This window comes from Spinacia oleracea, chromosome 2, assembly GCF_020520425.1.
Source record: "Spinacia oleracea cultivar Varoflay chromosome 2, BTI_SOV_V1, whole genome shotgun sequence".
NCBI classification, from domain to species: Eukaryota; Viridiplantae; Streptophyta; class Magnoliopsida; order Caryophyllales; family Amaranthaceae; genus Spinacia; species Spinacia oleracea.
Genome location: NC_079488.1, coordinates 53,598,083 through 53,618,323, shown reverse-complemented (window position 1 = coordinate 53,618,323; position 20,241 = coordinate 53,598,083). Strand labels below are relative to the sequence as shown.

At 35.1% G+C, this 20,241-nt stretch overlaps 1 protein-coding gene across 1 annotated transcript; it reads right to left on the bottom strand.

The window, feature by feature from the left end:
• Positions 1–2,349: 2,349 nt before the first annotated feature.
• Positions 2,350–14,991, bottom strand: LOC110794146 (uncharacterized). The gene is made up of 7 exons (XM_021999089.2): positions 14,303–14,991; positions 12,608–12,646; positions 12,432–12,502; positions 4,573–4,637; positions 4,400–4,489; positions 4,195–4,287; positions 2,350–3,115 (listed from the first exon to the last, which is right to left on the bottom strand). Exons 1-7 carry the CDS (start codon positions 14,701–14,703, stop codon positions 2,708–2,710), a joined length of 1,167 nt encoding a protein of 388 aa, XP_021854781.1. The 5' UTR covers positions 14,704–14,991; the 3' UTR covers positions 2,350–2,707.
• Positions 14,992–20,241: the final 5,250 nt, after the last annotated feature.

Here is a 20,241-nt window from a genome sequence, read left to right as displayed (position 1 = left end):
TTAGATAAAAATATGTTCACAAAGTTCATATTAAAAAAATTAAGGTTATAGATTGGAGGTATTGGAATTATGCCTGTAGGACGTGTTGAGACTGGTGTGTTGAGGTATTCGTTAGTTCTTCCTTTCCTGGGGGTGACATGGCAAATTCTTTGTAGGAAATTGCCTTTGAAGCCATTGCTGTAGTGAGAGTTTTCTTCGATTGAACTTGAGTTCTTGATTTCTTGGGTGGAGAAGACTCCTTCAGTGTCATGGTAAGATTTCTTGAGTTCTTCCTTTTGCTGCCGCTGCTTCTATCCGTTTGAAGTGATCCTCATTCAAGCTCATTTCTCCATAAAATGCATCATAAAAAGAATCCCTGTCCAGTAAGTTGGAAATGTTAGAAAGGGTGGTAGACAGATAGACAAAGGCTTGGAGATGTATTAGGGTAAAATCATCATACATAACAAAGAAAATAAACAGTATAGCGTTATGGAAATATACAGGTGATAAACTCGATTGTTTATGTGCAAAATAATATTGAAAGGGGAGTAATATTCTAACTACACGAATATCGCATAGTGCATTTAAGAACTATTTGAAGTCAGTCTACAGACGCATAAGCAATTATAATGCACAAATCTAATTAGAAAGAGTAAGTTTCCCAAATTCTCAGGCAAATTTGATCAAATTCTATCTCAAATAACAATCAAAACCCAAAATAAATTCTACAAAACAAAATTTAACACTCATAAAAATACACCTACACAAAAACCCAATTAATTTCTACATTTGGATCATGGTTTTATCTGATCAGAACATTAAATCCTACAAAATATCCAACTTTCTGACAAAATATCAACTTCCATCTAAATTACCAACCAAAGCAACAACATTTATTTTGTAAAACAAACCTTACAAACAATTCAAACCCCAATTAGTTTCGAGATTAGTGTTCCTTACCGATCAATTGGGGTACCCAATTCAGAAGATAGACGCCAATTTTCAGCAGTAGCGCGGTCCATTCGCTCAAGTTGGGCCTTGATAGCTTTAGTCCTCTTAAGAACCGAGACAATGTTAGAATTGATTCTTAGTTCTCGAGCTGTTTTAGACAAAAATATATCAAATGCATACTAATAAAAAAAATGCCAGAGGATTTATTGTCACAGACATCACCACATCAGAACTCACCTTACTTCCTTACATTACCGACCTTCTTGGTTCTCTTGGCCTGTATGCATCAAAAATTCGACAGATTTTTAATGAGCATTATTAATCAATTCGAAAAATTAATTCAATAACTAAATTAATTCAAAAATGTAGAAAATTAATTCAACAACTAAATTCATTCAAAAATTCAATACCTTCAATACACAAATACAACAAATAGTTGCAGTACAATACAAACTCCATCAAAATCAAAAAACTTACCAAAGAGAAGAACCCAGAAAAAACACCCAATTAAATGAGTAATTCAAATACAACAAATAATGTTCAGTATCATAATTTTAAAAAATAAAAATAAAATAATTTAAATCACAGAGGAGCAAGAACAACCTGGAACTACACTTTCTGGCAGTAGAAGGCGGCATTTTTCAATCTTTAGCAGTAGACCGTCCTCTTTCTCTTTTCACCTTCTTCATCATCACCACTCCAACACCCTCACTCTCTTTACTCTTCTGCACCGAAGTTGTCCCCGCCGTCATCTTCACCGTGGCAACCCCCGTTTCCCCTCCGCAGCCGCATCCTGCGCCGACATCGCCGCTTGACGTCAACGCCATACTAAGTAGCCGACGGTAACAGAAACGCGGGTTATAGTGACGAAACGAAGGTAATCGAGGGATCTGAAATTGGCCACGAATTTGGTGAATGGTGGGTTCCGATTATCGAAAAATACAAAACCTTAAAAAACCAATTAAAACTCATGATTCTTCAGCTAAAGACAGAGAGAGAGGGAAAAAAACGCAAAAAACTACCTTAACGTTGCTTTGGTACGCGATTTGGTGAGGGACGGCGGCGAGGAAAAGTAACCATAGAAATTCGACGATGGGAAGCGATGCAAGGCCGGCGATGGGAAGCAATTGAGGAGGGAGGCGATTGTGATGCCGTCGTTTCTAGGGTTAGGGTTTACTTTTGGTGGGGGAAAAGTGAGGAGAGAGAAAAATGAGAGGGGATGGAGGCACAGCAAGCGAGTACGGAGTACCAACGATATACAACGAATGGAGGGTGTTTTCGTCTTTACACGAAAAGTCAAGTTATTAAAATGCCCTCAGGAGCTGGCTTATTATTATTATTACTACTATTACTATTACTATTATTATTTTTGCAGTGTCCGTAATTGCACACATTTTGCAAAAAAATCCAACTAGCCCATAACCAAAAATTTCAGGGTGCCCATTGCTGTAAATAAAGGTTAAATGCATCTTCAATGGTTAGAAGATGAAATATATCTCCGTTACAATTGCTGCAAAAAGCATACATTATGTGGGAAACAAGCAATTTTGAGATTATAAATGAACAAGAAACACTTTGCAATCGATCTTTTTCAACAGTCCATTAGATCAGATGAAAGTTACAGGCTAAACGGAAAATAAAATGAACCTTGTTTATTGTTCCATACCCCAACTGTCCTCGTACTACCGGTGCAGTCATAGCAAGCGACAACAATAAAAAGAGGTTGGCCTGCCACTCATCAATATGTTGTGGTCTATACAAGTTCTCGGTTTCATACCTAGTCTTCTATCCGTTGTATTAGCCATTCAGTTATATCCCGGATGACAGTTTGTCGTTCAGGTTCAAATAGGATGTCATGCAACAATCCATCATACAATTTGATTGCTTTGTCAGTCGAAGACGCCTCTTCATACAATTTCTTGGAACCCTCAGGGTCTGTAACAGCATCAGCAGATCCATGAAGTACAAGAAATGAAACTCTCAATCTCTTCAAGTTTTCTTGTATATATGCGGAAATGCGGAGAATCTCACAGCCAGTCCTAACACGAATTGCACTAGTGTAAACTAGAGGGTCTGAATACTTTGCTATTAGTGCTTCAGGATCTCTACAGACTACTGTGCCTGATTTGTTTGCAGCCCGACATTGATACCTTGGAAATAAAAAAGATGCAATTGGAGCAATGACCTGACAGGTTAAAACAGTAACATAAGATTCATGAATATTTGTACCAATGCCTGTAAAAGCACTACAAATCTGTATTCTGGCGTAAAGAAACAGTCATATATCACATTTTTGATAAAAATTCAGATGCTGAATGACAGCTTAGACTCGTTCACCAAGGAAACATTATTTTAGAGTTCAGAATACTACAGAATCAACAGCGTCTAGAAGTAGTCTAAAATAGTTCCTACTTCCCTTAAATCAACTTACCCAGCAAACAAAAGCCCGCCCCACCTGCAACTGTTTCTTGAAAGAGTCTAATCGGAGCTGAACCAAATGCAAATTTTAAGAGCAGTTCATTTTGAGTTTATCCCAATGAACTTCCGTGCTACAGATTATGGTTCCATTTTACAATTTGACTTTGATTTGTTAAGAATCCAGTTAAGGTTCCAAGGCTTCCACAAAATCCTTGGGATTTACTTTTAAGTCATGAAATTCAGTTACGGTAGTCAAAAGCATTTACTTCTCAAGATGGTGTGCCTAACGCCCGTGGCGGCTCGGACACTAGACCGCTCGTGCCCGCCCATTCTGAAACTCCTGTCCTTACTTATTCAAGTAAGTAAGATCTTGACAAGTTCGATGGAACCGGTGATCATATCATGAGCGTAAAAGGGGTTCAAGAATCTGTTTTCTTTTTATAAGGTCAGCGTACTGCTTCTCAAACCATTCTGGATGAGTCATCATCTGAAGCCGAATATAGGGCGATGGCTTCTGCTGCCTCTGAACGGCCGCCCCCTATAATTACTAGACCAACCTGCTATAATAATTCCATAAACACCTATAAATAAAGAACTAAATTCAATTTTTTTTTAGAAGGTCAATTCTCTCCCGGTGTATGTGGTACATCATTTTCCCCACCAAATTTTCACTTTCAGAGCATACAAAAAGGATTTTCTTTTAGAAAAACTAGTACTAAAATGAGACTTGGTAGTGAATGGAACGACAGACATTAAGTTTCTCAAAAGTATGAAACATTAAAAAAAAGAAAGGCTCAACTACAGATTTATCACGAAAGAAAAAAATAATACGAATTAGAGGCTTACAGAAAAAATTGGATGAGATGGACTGACTCCAACTGCAGGTGATGTCAAAACTATGCCATGTATTTGAGCTTCAACCTTAGGGTCAAGAGCTGCCTGCATTTTTGACATGGGACAGCATTAATTCGAAGGATAAGTACCAAGAGTCAACATAAAAAGAGAAATAATGAAAGTTCTTCAGCAGCAAGACTAAAGAGAGAACACTCACTTTAAGTACAATAGCTGCACCGGTAGAATGTGCAAAGCAAAAGCAGGGAAGTCCAGGATTCTCTGACAAAATAGTATCTAGGAATGCTTTCTGTATCAACATTATTAAGCACACGGATTATAAATGACTTAAACAAAATTGTTTTCTATTACCAACGGCTGATGAAAACATACCATATCAACGACAGCATCGTCAAGGGAAGGGACATAAGCATGCAGTCCATCACTTCCACCATGTCCTGGAAAAATGGATATTCGAAACCGAAAATATTAGTACACCGATAAAAAGAATTAGAAATAAAGGCTGGAATTAATATCCTTCTGCCTAATTTTTTTTTTTAAAAACCTTACTACTTAACAGGAAACTAAACAAACCAACATAGTGATAGTCTGAAGAACTATAGAAGAGAACAAACTGACAGAATACCTTAAAATTGGCGCTGAATCAAGTAAGGCAATGAAAAACACACACTTCATCAAACTCACGTAGGGTAGAATCAAAGTTTAGTAGGAAAAATAAAAACAAAGATAAATATTAAAAAACCAGCCTGGGAACCAAAAGGAAAACCTCGCATATTTTTTTGATGCAACACCTGGAAGTTTGCCTGGATAATATAACCTCGCTATATATATTTCAAATGAGCACTGACCTTACCCACAAGAGAAGGAAATCAAGTAAGAAAATGAAGAAAGTATTTTTGTTTAAGCATGCTAGATGGTTATCATATCGACATTGGAATTTTAAAACACATGCATCATGTATGCGCCACTTTTAATCGGACTCAGACTCATCAAATAACAGGCTTACATATTAAGAGGAGCTTCACATGTTACTTTACCAGCACCACAGGGCACCCAATCAGAATGCTCAATCCTGCAACATTAACATATTGATGCACAGAAACATGACTTCTACACTCTCAAGCAGAAATGACAAGAACAAGACTAATATCATTAAAATAATCCGATGACATGTGGGAAATGGTAGGATCATTAAAATTTTGAAATCTACTCTCTAACTTCATTTTTTTTGAGTGGGGTGCGCGGTTGGGAGGGGAAGCGGGGGATAAGGGCCTATATGCAGCATTTAAATCAGATTTTCACTATCAAAAAACACCTTTCACTTTAAAGGCACACATCACATTTCTCACCTAACTTGACATATAGTTCTGAACTCGAAACAAACAATTGTAACTTTGATTGGGAGGGACAAAAGACTTTACTTATTTGGTAAAAAGAACCGTTATGAGTTTATATGAATCTATAGGTAGCAAATCTAATACCAAACATCTTCACTACAAAGATGGAAACAAAGGAGTTCAATTAAGCTTAATTAAATAGGAGATTATAAACAGTTACTACAAAGATAAAAACGATAAATCCAAAAAAAATATTGAGTTGTGTCTTCGTTAATGATAAAGATTTTGGTTAGAAAGCTAAAAACTATGTTACCCCTTTTAAAGTTATTATTTGACGGTAGCTGAGCCTCTAACAGAACTAGATAAAGAATAGAGAAGGGGTAGAGTAGATAAGATTAACAGAAGAACAACCATTCAAGTACATAATCAAGAAAGAAACACCCGATTCAGGCAAGAAAATAAACCTCATAAAACAGACATTTTAAACAAGCGAAAACACACGACACGAAGGTCATAAACATTGTAGCTAATTGTAGGATTTTACGATCCCACCGGACCAAAAAGAGCTAAATTACACCTAGAATCGAAATCCAAAAAAATCGCAAGTAGAATTCTTACTATATCGGTAAAATCGTGCTAATCGCGACTTTGGGATGATTTTACTGATTCAGCCTTTTAGGTGCTTGTTGCTTAAAATTGGGCCAGGCCCATAGCCTATCATTCATTTGTTTACCCAAGCAACGCACTTTCACCCCCCTTACACTCACAGACTTTCTCTCACTCCTCAAAATTATTTATTTGCCATTTTTTATCGTTACATCTCGGTTTCAATCAGCAAAATAATTATTTCTTCATAAATAATCTCAGTCATTTGCTGAATTGTTGTTCGTGTTGTCATCTCGGGTTAGTTGCTTAGTTATTCCGTATTTTTTATTTTGCTGAATTTGTAGATGAATAGCTTGCTTCTTCAATTTGAGTAAATGATCACAGATAAGGCGACAATCCATATGCAACTTGCCAGCAATTTGCCTTTAATATTCTCAGTGTTCTTTAATCCATATTGTTGTTTGGGTGCTAAAATAGGCATACCATTTTAGCACAAAAGCTAATAAGACACACTCAAGCCCAATATCGCTCATAAGGCCTCAAAGGCCCAACCATACACTATATATATTCCCTCATGGGGGAAGGTAATAACGGGCCATTCTCCAATCCTAGATAAGCCACCCCACTCTTTCTCTCTCTCCCCTAAAATACTCTCAATTTATACATCAATAGTACTGACTTAAGCGTCGAAGACTCCGCCTGAGGGACCCCCCCCTTGCCCGGAGTTCATCTAGCAAGCACCGTACGTGCTGGAACTCAAGAAAGGACGCTCATATCAACATCATTATCATCATAGCATCGTTTCAACCCTGAAACAATTTGGTGCCGTCTGTGGGGATCAAGTACACTACCTTATGAAGATGCACTCTTTCATGGCTATCGTGTTCAAGACTTCAAGCACAAAAAAGTGGACGAAGAATATGAGGTAACCAGCGAGTAATGTCGTTTTGTCATATCTCGACTATTAGAAAGTGGGTTATGTGTCCGCAAAACAATCTTACATTATGACATCTTAATCACAAAAAGTAATGTGTCGAGGATGTGCCTTACTCACCATATGTTGTGAAATTGGAAAATAAGGCGGTCTAATCTTAGACCTACCTCCAAAAATACGCACGGTAGTGGAGGAAATCTCAAACACTAAACGCAAGCTACAAGCCACCCTAAAAACTCAGTACCGAAAGCTCAGAGCCGAGGTCAGCGCCAAAGCTCAAAATCGAGGCTCAGTGCCGAGCATAACAACTCTCGAGCTCAGTGCCGAAACTCAGAGCCGAGCTCAGTGTCGAGGTCGTAGCAACCTCCCGAAGCTAGCCTTGCAATGTTTTACGCAGAACATCTATTGGCATTTGGCACGTGTAATGATATCAAAAGCCAAAACCTAAACATAAATGCAGGCATGCAACAATTCACTTAGCTTTGAAAAGTTAAAAAGTGTCAATTGGCTTTACTTGTTGGATGTCGTATCCAAAAGGCAGTGAGTTAGCTTTACTCAATAATAATTGAAGTTTCATAAAAGCTCAAGATAAGCTCGTTTAATATGGTGGGCCAGCCAAATAAAAGATGTCGAGTAATATTGTCAACTAATAAAAGATATGCCGAGTAATATGGTGGGCCATCTAAAGATATTACATGAAGTGGTGTTGTAGTCCTCTACTATGCCGAGTAATATTGCATTATCGTGGGCCAGTTAAATAGATGACGAGGAATCTTCTACATCAGATAATTTATTTGACTTGATAAACGATACGTCCCCTCTACCTATTTAAGTATAAACTTTATACTTTGTCTTGATAAAATTGGTAAAATGCTAGATATTCTTGGAGACTTCATAAGTCATTTCGCATGAGCATACACCTCAAATTTTCTATCATGTCCAAAACAAATTATAAATTCATGTTCGACAAGCACAAGTACGCTAATTATCGAGCTCAAAATTATGTAGTCTCGTCTCATGCTTTTTGCATAATCTTGTATGTTTTGGCATTTATCCGAAAATGATAAAGCATATTAGCCGATCATACTTGCATTATAATATTCACTTGATTTACAAACGAGACGAGTGAACCTCAATGTTGGTTAAACAATCGAATAATGGCAAACTTGGTGCATTTTTAAGATAATATTCCATTAAATGATCATCTTAGCACAACTATATTTTACTTACCTTATCCAATACTACTCATAAGTCGACCAAAACTCAACTCATGAGTGAGGGCATATTGAAAATATGTAGTGAAGAGTAAGAAATAATATTTCTTTAAATATCAAATCAAGTTTCACTTTTCAAACCATGAGTATATGTCAAACAGTGCAATTATATTCATATATACTTCTCTGTTGATATATCACACTATCAAATTTGCAAGTCAACTTCATAACAACAAATTGAACAAAGATTAATGTCAAATTCCTTTTTGTGATAGAGCACCTCAGCTACCAAGATCATCCGCTCGGATACCCAGCAAATTCTGCCCAGATCCCCGAATCACAAGAATTTGGAAACCTTAGCATCGAGCATTGCCTTCGGGCTACCGAATTTCATCCGCACGGATACTATGCAAGTTCTTACCAAAATCTTCGGATCATAAGAATTTGGAAAAACCTGAAGTTCTTTCTAAGAATTTGGAAAAAAACTGCAAGTTCTTGCCCAAAACTTCGGATCACAACAATTTGAGTTCTTGCCCGGATCTTCGGATCACAACAATTTGAAAAAACCTGCAAGTTCTTGCCCATATCTTTGGATCACAAGAATTTGGAAAAACCCACAGGTTCTTGCCCAGATCTTCGGATCACAAGAGCTTGGAAATATTTAACTTTGGGCATTGCTTCCGGGCTACTGAAATTAAATCCGTTTAGATAATCATGCAAGTTCTTGCCCACATCTTCGGATCACAAGGACTTGGAAATAATTAACTTTGGGCATTGCTTTCGGGCTACTGTAGTTAAATCCGCTTGTATAGTCATGTAAGTTCTTGCCTAGATCCACGGATCACAAGAACTTGGAAAAAACTAAACATCGACTACTGCGCTCAGGCTAGCAAGTTCTTAAAATAAATTTCTGAATTTTCCTCTAGTGCAAATTGAATCTTAGCGGCCTAAAAGGCAGTATAAAATAAATTTCTGAATTTGCCTCGAGAGAAAATTAAAATCTAAGCGGCCTAAAAGCCGAATAAAATAGATTTCTGAATTTTTCTCAAATGCAAATTAAAATTTAAGAGGCTTAAAATCCGAAGGTAAAATCCGAGGATAAAATCCGAGCCGAGGGCAAAATACGAAGGTGCAATCTGAGGATAAAATCGAGCCAAAATATAAAATCTAAGCCGAGGACAAAATCCGAAGGTACAATTCGAGGATAAAATTGAGCCAAAGGATAAAACCCGAATCTGAAGTCCGGGCTAAGGGATAAAATTCTAAGATGAAATCGATTTTTACTTGGACGTGAATCGTGATTACAAATTAAAACCCAATCCATTTTTCAAATAGAATTGGGTATGGGGGCATGTTGTTTAGGTGCTAATATAGGCATACCATTTTAGCCCAAAAGCTAATAAAACACACTCAAGTCCAATATCACTAATAAGGCCTCAAAGGCCCAACAAAGCACTACATATACCTCTCATAGAGAAGTCAACCTACTCTCTCTCTCCCCAAAATACTCTCAATTTATACACCAATTGTAGTGACTTGAGTGTCGGAGGCTCTGCCTAGGGGACCCCCCTTGCCCGGAGTTCATCTTGCAAGCACCGTATGGCCAGAATCAAGACACCAAGGACGCTCATACCACCATCATGGTATTGTTTAAACCCGGGACACATGTGAAACTTGCTGGCATTTGCAAATGGGCACCTGTAATTTACTTCTTCAATTTGGAGTTCTCTAATTTAGTTAAATCAATTCTTTTGCTTTTAGTTTTTAGAAACATGTCAAGCTTTGCTTCGATTTAGATGATATTGGTGTTGATGGCAAATTGGTGATGATTCCAAATGTGGCAACCTACCACGGGATCTACCATGGGTAGGAGTGTGCAGAAATTGACCGAGGCCAGGACCGGGCACCAGGTGAGATTCCGGACTCCGAACCAAGACAAAAATTGAAACGTTCCGGTCCAGGCCGTGAACCCGGATACATAAATATAGAGTATATATGACTAATTTCCGCTCTCATTTCTTAACCTAGTCCTCTACTACTCCGCCCAACTCCAACTTTTTAAGATCTCCATCACCCTGCCTCTCTTTCTCACTCCTCTGTTAATCCTCCTTCTCTTTACTTCTCAGCTCAACCTCCAATAATTACCACTTGTTTCTCTATCACTAGTTTATCTTTCTTTTTCTCCACTTTATTTCTACTTCTTAGGCCACCTACTCTTTAGATCTACAATTCTTCTTTGTGTTGTCGACTATTCCAAAGATGATTGATGAGTTAGTCAAGAGACATATTATCTCAAATGTGTAGCCTTCATCATGAAGCTCTCGGTTGTGGTTTTGAGAATCATGTGAAGGAAAGATTCCCATGTGGCCATGTGATAGAATGGTATAAGATTCCCAGGTGATAGAACAAATAATTTGATGTTTTGATTTATTTATTTTGGTGGGTGGTGGATTAATCGCATTATTGTAGTTCCCATATTTTAGGTATTATTGTAGTTCACATATTTTAGGGTTTCAGGGTTTATTGTTGAGGTTCGCTGTTTTGGATGTTTTTGTAATACATAATTTGACATCGTACTAGATCTTATTCATTGATTTTGTTCCTTTGGAATAATGGATTGAATTCTATGTAAAATAAGCATCAATAGTTCAACTAATATTCTAGTTGAATCAATTGGTCACTCTAAATTGATATTGTTGTTACTTTTGAGGTATTGAACCTACTTTTAAAGCTATTTGGTTACTGAAAATATGCAGTAAATCTATTTATAGAACAAAATTTTGTGAGTTTAATGTAGATAAACTATAGGTATTAGATTATTTAGAGTGGTTATGAAGAAAAATCAGTGTGAAATTAAGTACTCTATTGTTAAACAGGTCCAAGGTCAAAAACCAAATCGGTCCGGTACGAAATTTTCAGGTCTGAACTGGAATTATTCCGGACCGGTCTCTGAACCAAGAAAATTATAGATTCCGATTTCGGGTTATTTCGGTTTTGTCCGGTTTAGGACCGGACCAATTTCTGATTCGTTGCTTTGGATATAATGGTTGATAAACCATTAATAATTTGTTAGATTGTACGGAGTATTGTAATTTGTGTTCTTATTCTCATTAGTTTATGGCATAGCATTGTTGGATGTTGGATTATGGTGTTTTTGTTATTTAATATAAATACTTTTTCCAGTTACAAAATATAGTACAAAGGTTAGTTTACATGATTTGTAAAGATATTGCCTATTAGATGAGAAACTAACTAAATAGTTTAATTTTTAGTGTTTGTCTATAAAATGATTTACCCATTTTATTATATAATATTATTTCCATAAAATTTTTAAAATCTTACGATTTTACGATCCTTCTGGCGGGCCCTTCCGACTTAAAGTAGAATCACGATTTTGATAACCTTCCACAACACAAGGGTTTATGAGCAAATCTGGCCCATAAGTGATATAACCAATGCAATAATACGCTTTCGAATCGCCTTCTTGAAATCATTCCGGTACATTTCCCACAAAAGAGAAATATCGCAAGGTAGTATGGTATAGCTTATCCAAATGTTTAATTTTCGCCCCTTCACTTGAACCCTTTTTCAGAATGTCCGATCAGGGTTGTAGCACTATAGTGTTCCAGTTTTCTATTGTTTGAACAAGAAGCAAAATACAATACACGTACCATTCCATGAATATACGGCATACAAATAAGTTTAGTTAAGGTTCGGATAAGTTCCGATTTCAGGAAAAGATAATATTATCTCATATATTTTTCACAATATAAGGTTTTTTCAGATAAAGTTAAGGATGCATTCTATTCACCTGATTTTCACTTATTTTTTCTTGAAATTTCTTATCTGAATTTATCTTAACTTAACTGAACTTATCGGAACTTATTTTAGTTATAACTTGTACTTGGTCAACCTTTATTTTCCTGGGCTTATTTTATTCGAACTTAATAAGTAGAAATAAGGTGACCATAACAGAACATAAATTCAGACAAAATAAGTCGAATAAAATGGAGCATAAGACCAGGACAATGCTAGCAGGAGAGTAAGTTTTATGTCGAAGTTACAAACCCAAAAAGGACAGTGCAAAAGATTGGTATATCAAGTTTCAACAAAAGAAATTAATGAGAGTAGAAGACTTACCAATCCAGTCCATACCATAAACCTTGATTCCAATACCATTTAGCTGCTTTGCAAAGTCACTGTATCGACCACTGTCATCAAAAACAAATGTACGAACAATTAGCATGTCCGATAAAAGGATAAATAAAGAGAGCCAATATGTACCATAGTAGTATAGTACCAGACCAACCACGAACCTGTGCTCATTAAGGCCATGCAATAGCAACACAAGTCCCCTGCATAAATGAAACAAAACATTAGACTTCAAATAAAAAAAACAAGAAACAAAACTGTAAACACAGCCATCTAACGAATACGCGAGTTTCAAACATTAGGTACGGCTCATAAAACCAGGCACAATAGCGTAAAAATAAGAGCACAATGGAATAATGGTTCAAACTCACTTTATGTTTGAAACTTATGATAACTGTTGAGTAAATAGTGCAAACCCGTGTAATGTAATATCAAAATAGTGTTACTAACAAAAATAGTTTCTCACAGAGTCACAGTACATCATGTTACATTTAAATTGGAGATAATTTTCTTGGTAAGCCAGACTAGCATAAACGTTAATACTTTGTATCATTATTCCCAAAATCAATTTAGTTAAAATGTGATTAAAAAACTACTTAAAAATTGTAATATATTACATTATAGTAAAATACACATCAGAAGTGACATGCGTCACTTCCTAGTGTAAAAGTTTAGGGCCAACTTTTTTCCCTAAATGATCCCTACTTTATATTTTCTATTTTCTATCTCTTTTTTTATTATTGTTTCTAAATGGAAGAAAATACTCCCTCCGTCCCTACTCGCACCACTTTCCTTTTCGGGTCGTCCCTTAATACTTACACCGCTTCTATAAATGAAATTCTTTTACCAATATTATATTATTATTTCTCACAATTACCTCCTAACCCACACCCTACAAAAAATCATTTAAAAATTCACACCCCCACTACCCCTACCATTTTACACTAACTATATTAAAAAATACCCCCACTATCAACTACCGCCCATTAAATTAACCAGTGGCGGATCTTTGTCCACCCCGGCCGAAAATTTTTGTAGTGTATTTTGAGTTACGGCCCCTCCTAAAATTTGTGTATAATTGTATAATTACATAGTATATTGCTTAACTTTTTTCTACCGGCCCCCTCGTAAAACCGTTCAAGGTCCGCCACTGAAATTAACAAGTCAATTCAAGTATCTTAAACTCGATCGGTGCGAGTATTAATGGACGAAAGGAGTATTTGCTAATATTTTAGTCAAATTGTTATATTTACTTCGTTCCTTAAATATTGCACCATTTTATTTTTATATTATTCACGCTAAATTTTCGATCTTTTGTGATTAATACGTAATACAAATGGCAGTCGCGTAAGATCTTGTTAGATTAAATGTTTTTCCCCTAAAGTTACCGTCTAATTAATGTTGAACATACTCATTTAACATGTAATACGGAGTATGAGTCTGACATCTACTCCATCCTCTAAAAGTTGGCTTCAAGTAGCTAATTACACCGAACGGGGCATAATTTCGTCATAAATTCTCAACCTAATACCAAATAATACAATATCTTTGAAGTTAATTAACAACCAATACAAAGATTGACGAATATTGGGATGTACTAGTGCATTTGGCTTATCATATATTATGTGTTGGTACTTAAATAGTTGTAAGGGGTAACCTGTGTCCAATTTTTAAAGGAAATTATGTAATTGGATTTTTAATAGATTATTAAAATGTCATATTCTAATTGATTTTGCCGGAATATGTAATTTAGGGTTGAGGGTCAAGTTTAAAATTGTAAGTGAAGTTGTAATTGGCAAACTATAACAAGGGCGTATATTTTGCAAATTTTGCTACTAAAAAATAAAATAGGAAAGTACCTGACATTTCTATAAACAGGAGACCATGATTGCGTAAATAGCGTAACACCTCTAGGTGTACCAAAAAGCGAATAATCCCTCAAGCACTTGTCATCTTCATCCTCTTTCACCCGCCTTATCGCTATCATCCGCCTCGCTGCCACCTCCTGATCCGCCACTACTCGCCTCACAATCGCCGCCGGCAACCTGACCACTGGGCCACCACCAACACAACCGCTCACCACCTTCTCTTCCTTCGCCGACACCGATATCGGCGCTACTTTCTGTCTTCTTTCCCTAAACGGTCCCAAAATCACGAATAATACAGTCATCATCATCCTCATAAAACTCCTCCATGCACTCATTGATATTAAGGCGCTTACTCTCCCACTTGCTCCAGACGTTAACATTTCCGACGCCATAATTCAAATTTTGGAAAATTCAATAAATTATTGTGGATGAATAATCAATCAACAATTAGAGAAAGGGAGGAAAAGGAATTTGATTAATTTGTTGATGATTCAGACTTTGGCCTTCGTATTAAAATTCTTCTTCCTCCCTTTTTCTCTTTTTTTTTTTTTTTTTTTTTTTTTTTTTCTCTAGAAGTTTAATTTTCTGATTGTGAAGCTTCGAGAAAAAATAGGGGATGTTGGTAAAATGCTAAACTTAGAAGGAAATAAATGTGTGGTTTAACGGAGATAGTGTAGTATTTACTAGAAATACGGGTCTCATTTGTCAACATGCGATGGGGCGTCTACTTGATTTCTCATGTCATTTTATTATTTATTTTGCTTTTCTTATTTTGGACTTGATTGAACCAAGAAAAATATCTCTGATGAGGTGTGGGTTTGTATGACACGTGTGGGGTGGTGGGACAAAGTTGATCTTACATAGGATGTTGTTACTTGTTAGTCGCATGTGACCGACCTGAGACCAAGTACATCATTAATTTTTGGTCTAAGTAAAAATTAATTTCTCCTTCATTCATCTTTTTCTTCTATATTACTCCGTCCGTCGTTTTTTACTTTTTTTTTTCTTTTTTGGTATTTTAAAATATTCTTTACATTTTTTTTTATATTATCACATAAATGACTTAGTATTCAATCAAAATTTGTGTCAAATTATTATTTTAACCAATTAAATTAATTGAATTATTTAATATCTCACACTTTTTCCTTATGACATTAAATTTTTCTCATTTATCAATATTAGAATTTTGATAAAAGAGAAAACATTATAAATAATCTTATTTTATCTTGTTTAAATAAAAAAGATTGAGTAATCTCGATATTTATAATTAATCGTTAAAACACGTGAAAAATATCAAACACAAAAAACAAAAAGAGACAGAGAGAGTAATTTTCACTAACTTGATAATCTCTTACTTAAATCTCTCTTTATCTTCGTCAATATCAATACAAGATCATTAAGCACAATTTTCAAAAAAATAATTAATCGAATATTGCAAGTGGCAGCAACTAGGGGTTGATGAATCAAAATAAAATACAAGTGACGATGCAAGTGGAATGTAAATTTGTCCCCATATTATAAACTCACAATTTTATTAACTTGACTTACGGTCACATATTAGACTCGAGTGAAGTTAATACTCCGTCGTATTTTACCTTTTATATACTGTCAACATTGTAGTAATTTTGTATCGTCATTATAACTTAACCCAATGCCAAATGTCAAATTATAGTGCTCTAAAGTAGGATGGGATCTAACTATCTAGTAGGCTATTAAATTGTGGAAAGTGTATTAAAGTGAACCGAAATGCAATAAGTACAAGACATAAATATACGAATTGACTATAGTCGGGGCTCTCTGAAGCGTGGTTGAAGTTTTTAAAATACGATTTTTCTGTCAAATATCCTCAAGATTATAATTCAGTATATATTATCGTGTTTTCAGAAATTTACCGTCTACTTTTGAAGTTTAGAAAACAAATTAACATAACACGATTTTGATGTTATCTTATGTTAGATCTCTTATTCTTTTATCTTCTTCGTAAGGCAATAAGGCTATTCAAATTATTTTCCCAAAGTTAAAGGTCGGATGTAGAGTGAATTACTTAAAATACTGGGATTTATTGCATGAATTAAGTTAAACATCTGAGGTACTTGTCGGAAAAATCATTTAAAATATGAACTCCTAGAAATAACATGCATACAAAAATGATCATTTTACAAAAATAATCATTTTACAAAAATAATCATTCTTCTACGTACTGTTCTACAAATAAGTTACCTGATTGGAGCGGAGATGGAGATGCCAAATATAGGGCGGCTTAGCGTCAATTCCATATAAAAGGAAAGATAATTACTGATTTAGTTTTCCGGAGAGAAGAAAGACGATTTTGGCAACAAAAAAAAAAGATTATAATGAGGTTGTTTTTTTTTTGAGAAGAATTATAATGAGATTGTTCATAGTAATTATATGATTACAAACCTCTTAATTTGGGAAGCGATGAATATGGTTATATGGGGTTTCCAAATTTGCAAAAAGTTAAAAGGGGGTAAAATTTGCTATTATTAGAACATAGAAATTAGTGAAACGATACTTGTACACTAAAGATGACGAGAGTGCATAAAAAGTATCAAAGATTTTGAATTGATTTTAAAATCAATTTATAATATTTTTAAGGTAAAATTAGTTCATTATTTTATCCACATTTATTTTTTAAACAAAACATTTTGATCGGTAGGTAGTTTCAGGAGTGTGAGTTCCTCCTGAATTTATTAAAATAAAATGAAAATGAGGTATTGAGCTACTCCCTCCGTCTCTTTTTGTTTTTTACGTTTTCCTTTTTGGATGTTTCAAAATGTTCTTTACATTTCCTTTTATATTATCACATAAATGATTTAATATTCTATCAAAATTTGTACCCAATTATTATATTAACCAATTAAATCAATTGAGTCATTTAATCCCTCACACTTTTCCATAAAGACATTAACTTTTTCTCATTTTCCCAATATCAAAATTTTGATAAGAGTGAAAACATTATAAATAAACGTAATTTTCCTTGTTTACATGAAAAACTTAGAAAAATCTCAATGCACATTAATTAGTCGTTAAAACGCGTTAAAAATACCAAACGTAAAAAACAAAAAGAGACAGAGGGAGTATTATTTATTACAAGGACAGTGAATGAATTAAAATAAGAGGATGTGATTAAGCGTGAGGACCACAACTCCATAAGAGAGAGAGAGAGGGAGAGAGAGAGAGAGAGAGAGAGAGAGAGAGAGAGAGAGAGAAATATTAACATAATTGGAAATGAAAATGAGGATCATTACATGCCAAAAAAAGGAAAGTGTGTCCTTTAAATAAATAAGACCGAATAAGAAAGTGTATCTTTTAAATAAATACGAAAGGGGTACTAAAATAGTCACACGACATCTACAATAGACATCATTAACAAATGCAAAACAATTTGGATCAAACGAAATTCTAATCCGATAAAACCATGATCGTTGTGGATGAGATCTGACAATTATGAATACCCTCACCGTTGTTTGATACAACCTTCAATGAATGAGTCTTTCGATTTGTTGTAGCTTTGATATTGATTTAGTTTCGAATCAATTTTTAGAGAGAGAGAGAGAGAGATGTAACTCAAAAAGACTAGATATAAGCCAATAAATGGGTAAAGAAACTCTTCATTAGAGATAGAATGAAGATTTTACTCATAACATAAAATCAAAAGCTAGAAAGAGAAAGAAAATAGAGACTTATCATCAACCTAACCGATTAGGATGGTGGTAGCCCCTAAAAGTTTAGGGTTTTGAAGGAGGAAGAGAGAGAAGAGAGAAATAAAGGAGAATAGTACGAATAAGTTTGAAGTACGTAATATTCACCAACCACTAGTCCCTCTAGATCTTTAAAATCACTTAATTAATTGACTTTTAACTACAATCTAATTTCTAATACTAAAAAATAAAAAGTATTACAAAGTATTCACTTTGTCCACAAATAAACGCGCGTCTAGTTTACTATTTTTGGCAAATACATACTCCCTCCGTTTCATAAGTGTCATATATTTCTCATCGGGCGTTTCTAAATACTTGTCCTGATTCAATTTTTGGACATACATTTTTCACACTTTTTCACAAACCATGATTTTTTTTCTTATACATTTACACTTTTTCCATTTTTTCATCAACATGTCAGCTTTTATTTATATTAAATTAATAAGCAATCATCTACTCCCTCCATTTCTTTTTGTTGTATCCGTTTCTATTTTAAGCGTTTCTTTTTGTTGTATCCGTTTCTATTTTTGGACATACATTTTATCCTAAAATACCCTTACACTTCTATCTAATTACCATAATACCTAAAGATTCCCTACCTAAATTTCCCCAAAATCAATATTAAATTAATTTAACCCACCCAACCACCCTTATTTAATTCAATAAACCCTAACGTCGCTTTCCCTCCCTCTCTCCTTATTAACCGTCCCTTTCACCCCTCTCTCTCCCTCATTCTCTCCGGATTCCTTTCTCTCTCTAAACTCTCTCCCTCTCTCTCCTCAAAAAACCTCTCTGTTTCTTTCAAAACCCTAAGGTTTTCCGCCTCTGTTCTTCGTGTTTCTTGGTTAGATCTCTCAGATCTTTGGGTTTTTCACTCAAATTTGTTCTAAAATTTTAAACGGAATCACATTCCGATCAGATCCCCTCTATATTTGTCCCCTGATTTGTCCCAAATCGACGCTGGTAAACGATTTTGTGTTGAAATTTTTTTGGGGGAAATAATCTGAGTTTTTTAGGGTTCCTTGAATATCTTCATGGGATCTTCTTCCTCCAAATCTCGTCCGAGTTATTCGGTGGGTGCTTCTGGGCAACGAATTCCTGACCCAAACTGTGATTGGGGGTCAAAATGCAATTGTCCCAACAACGACCACTCGTTCTGGCGAGTATTTGAATAATTTGAGGTTGGCCCAGAAGGAGAACACGAGTACCCGAAATTATCTCAAAGCTTGGTACGAGAAATGGGATGTGGAGCATGGTGAAGAGGTGGAGTCGAAATACGACGATCGAGTCCCCACACTAGCAGATATGATATTCTTTAGAGGAGACGAATCTGAAGAGGTATATTTCTTTTATTTTTGGGTTTTTTTTTTATTTCTTAGTAAATTCGGGTTTACTCTGTTTTCTGGGATTGAATCTGATATTTTGGGATTTTTTTGTGATTATTGGTTGAAATTTCTGATATGTAATGAAATTAAGGTTTACTCTGAATTTTTGTGAATTTTGGTGATTTTTTTGTGAATTTTGTTGATTTATTTTGAATAAACATAACTTAAATTTATTTAGCATTTTTTCAACTTGCATGTCTGAAATTTGTTGATCGGATGGTATTATCATGAATTATTTTGATTTATTTTTTTCAGTGACGAGTTTTCGATTTGCATGTCAGATATTTCATGATAAATTATGTTATTTTTGAATTGCATGTCCTCGATCCCTTGATTATCCTTGTGAATCTATATGATTTTTGTATTGCATGTTCAATATCAGGAATGAATGTCTTATTTTTTTTTAGTTGCATGTTCAATCCCATGATGATATTGCTATGGTTATGTTGTTATGATGATTTTGCTATGATGATGTTGTTATGATGATGTTGTTCACTTGATCTTGATTTGATGATCATGTTTCAGTTGCATGTTGAATCCCACGATTGTTTTTGGTGACGTTGTTCAGTTGCATGTATTGCATGTTCTAGTTCGGTTGCATGTTCAATCCCATGAATGTTTTTGGTGATGTTCTTCAGTTGATCTCGTTATGATGATCTATTTCAGTTGCATGTTCAATCCCATGGTTGTTGTGAAAATCTTGTTCATTTGATCTTGTTCAGTTGATCTTGTTTTGATGATCTTGTTTGTATGATCTTGTTTTGATGATCTGGAATATATTAATCACCATTTATGTCCCCTCTTGCTTGCAAGGAACCCAATA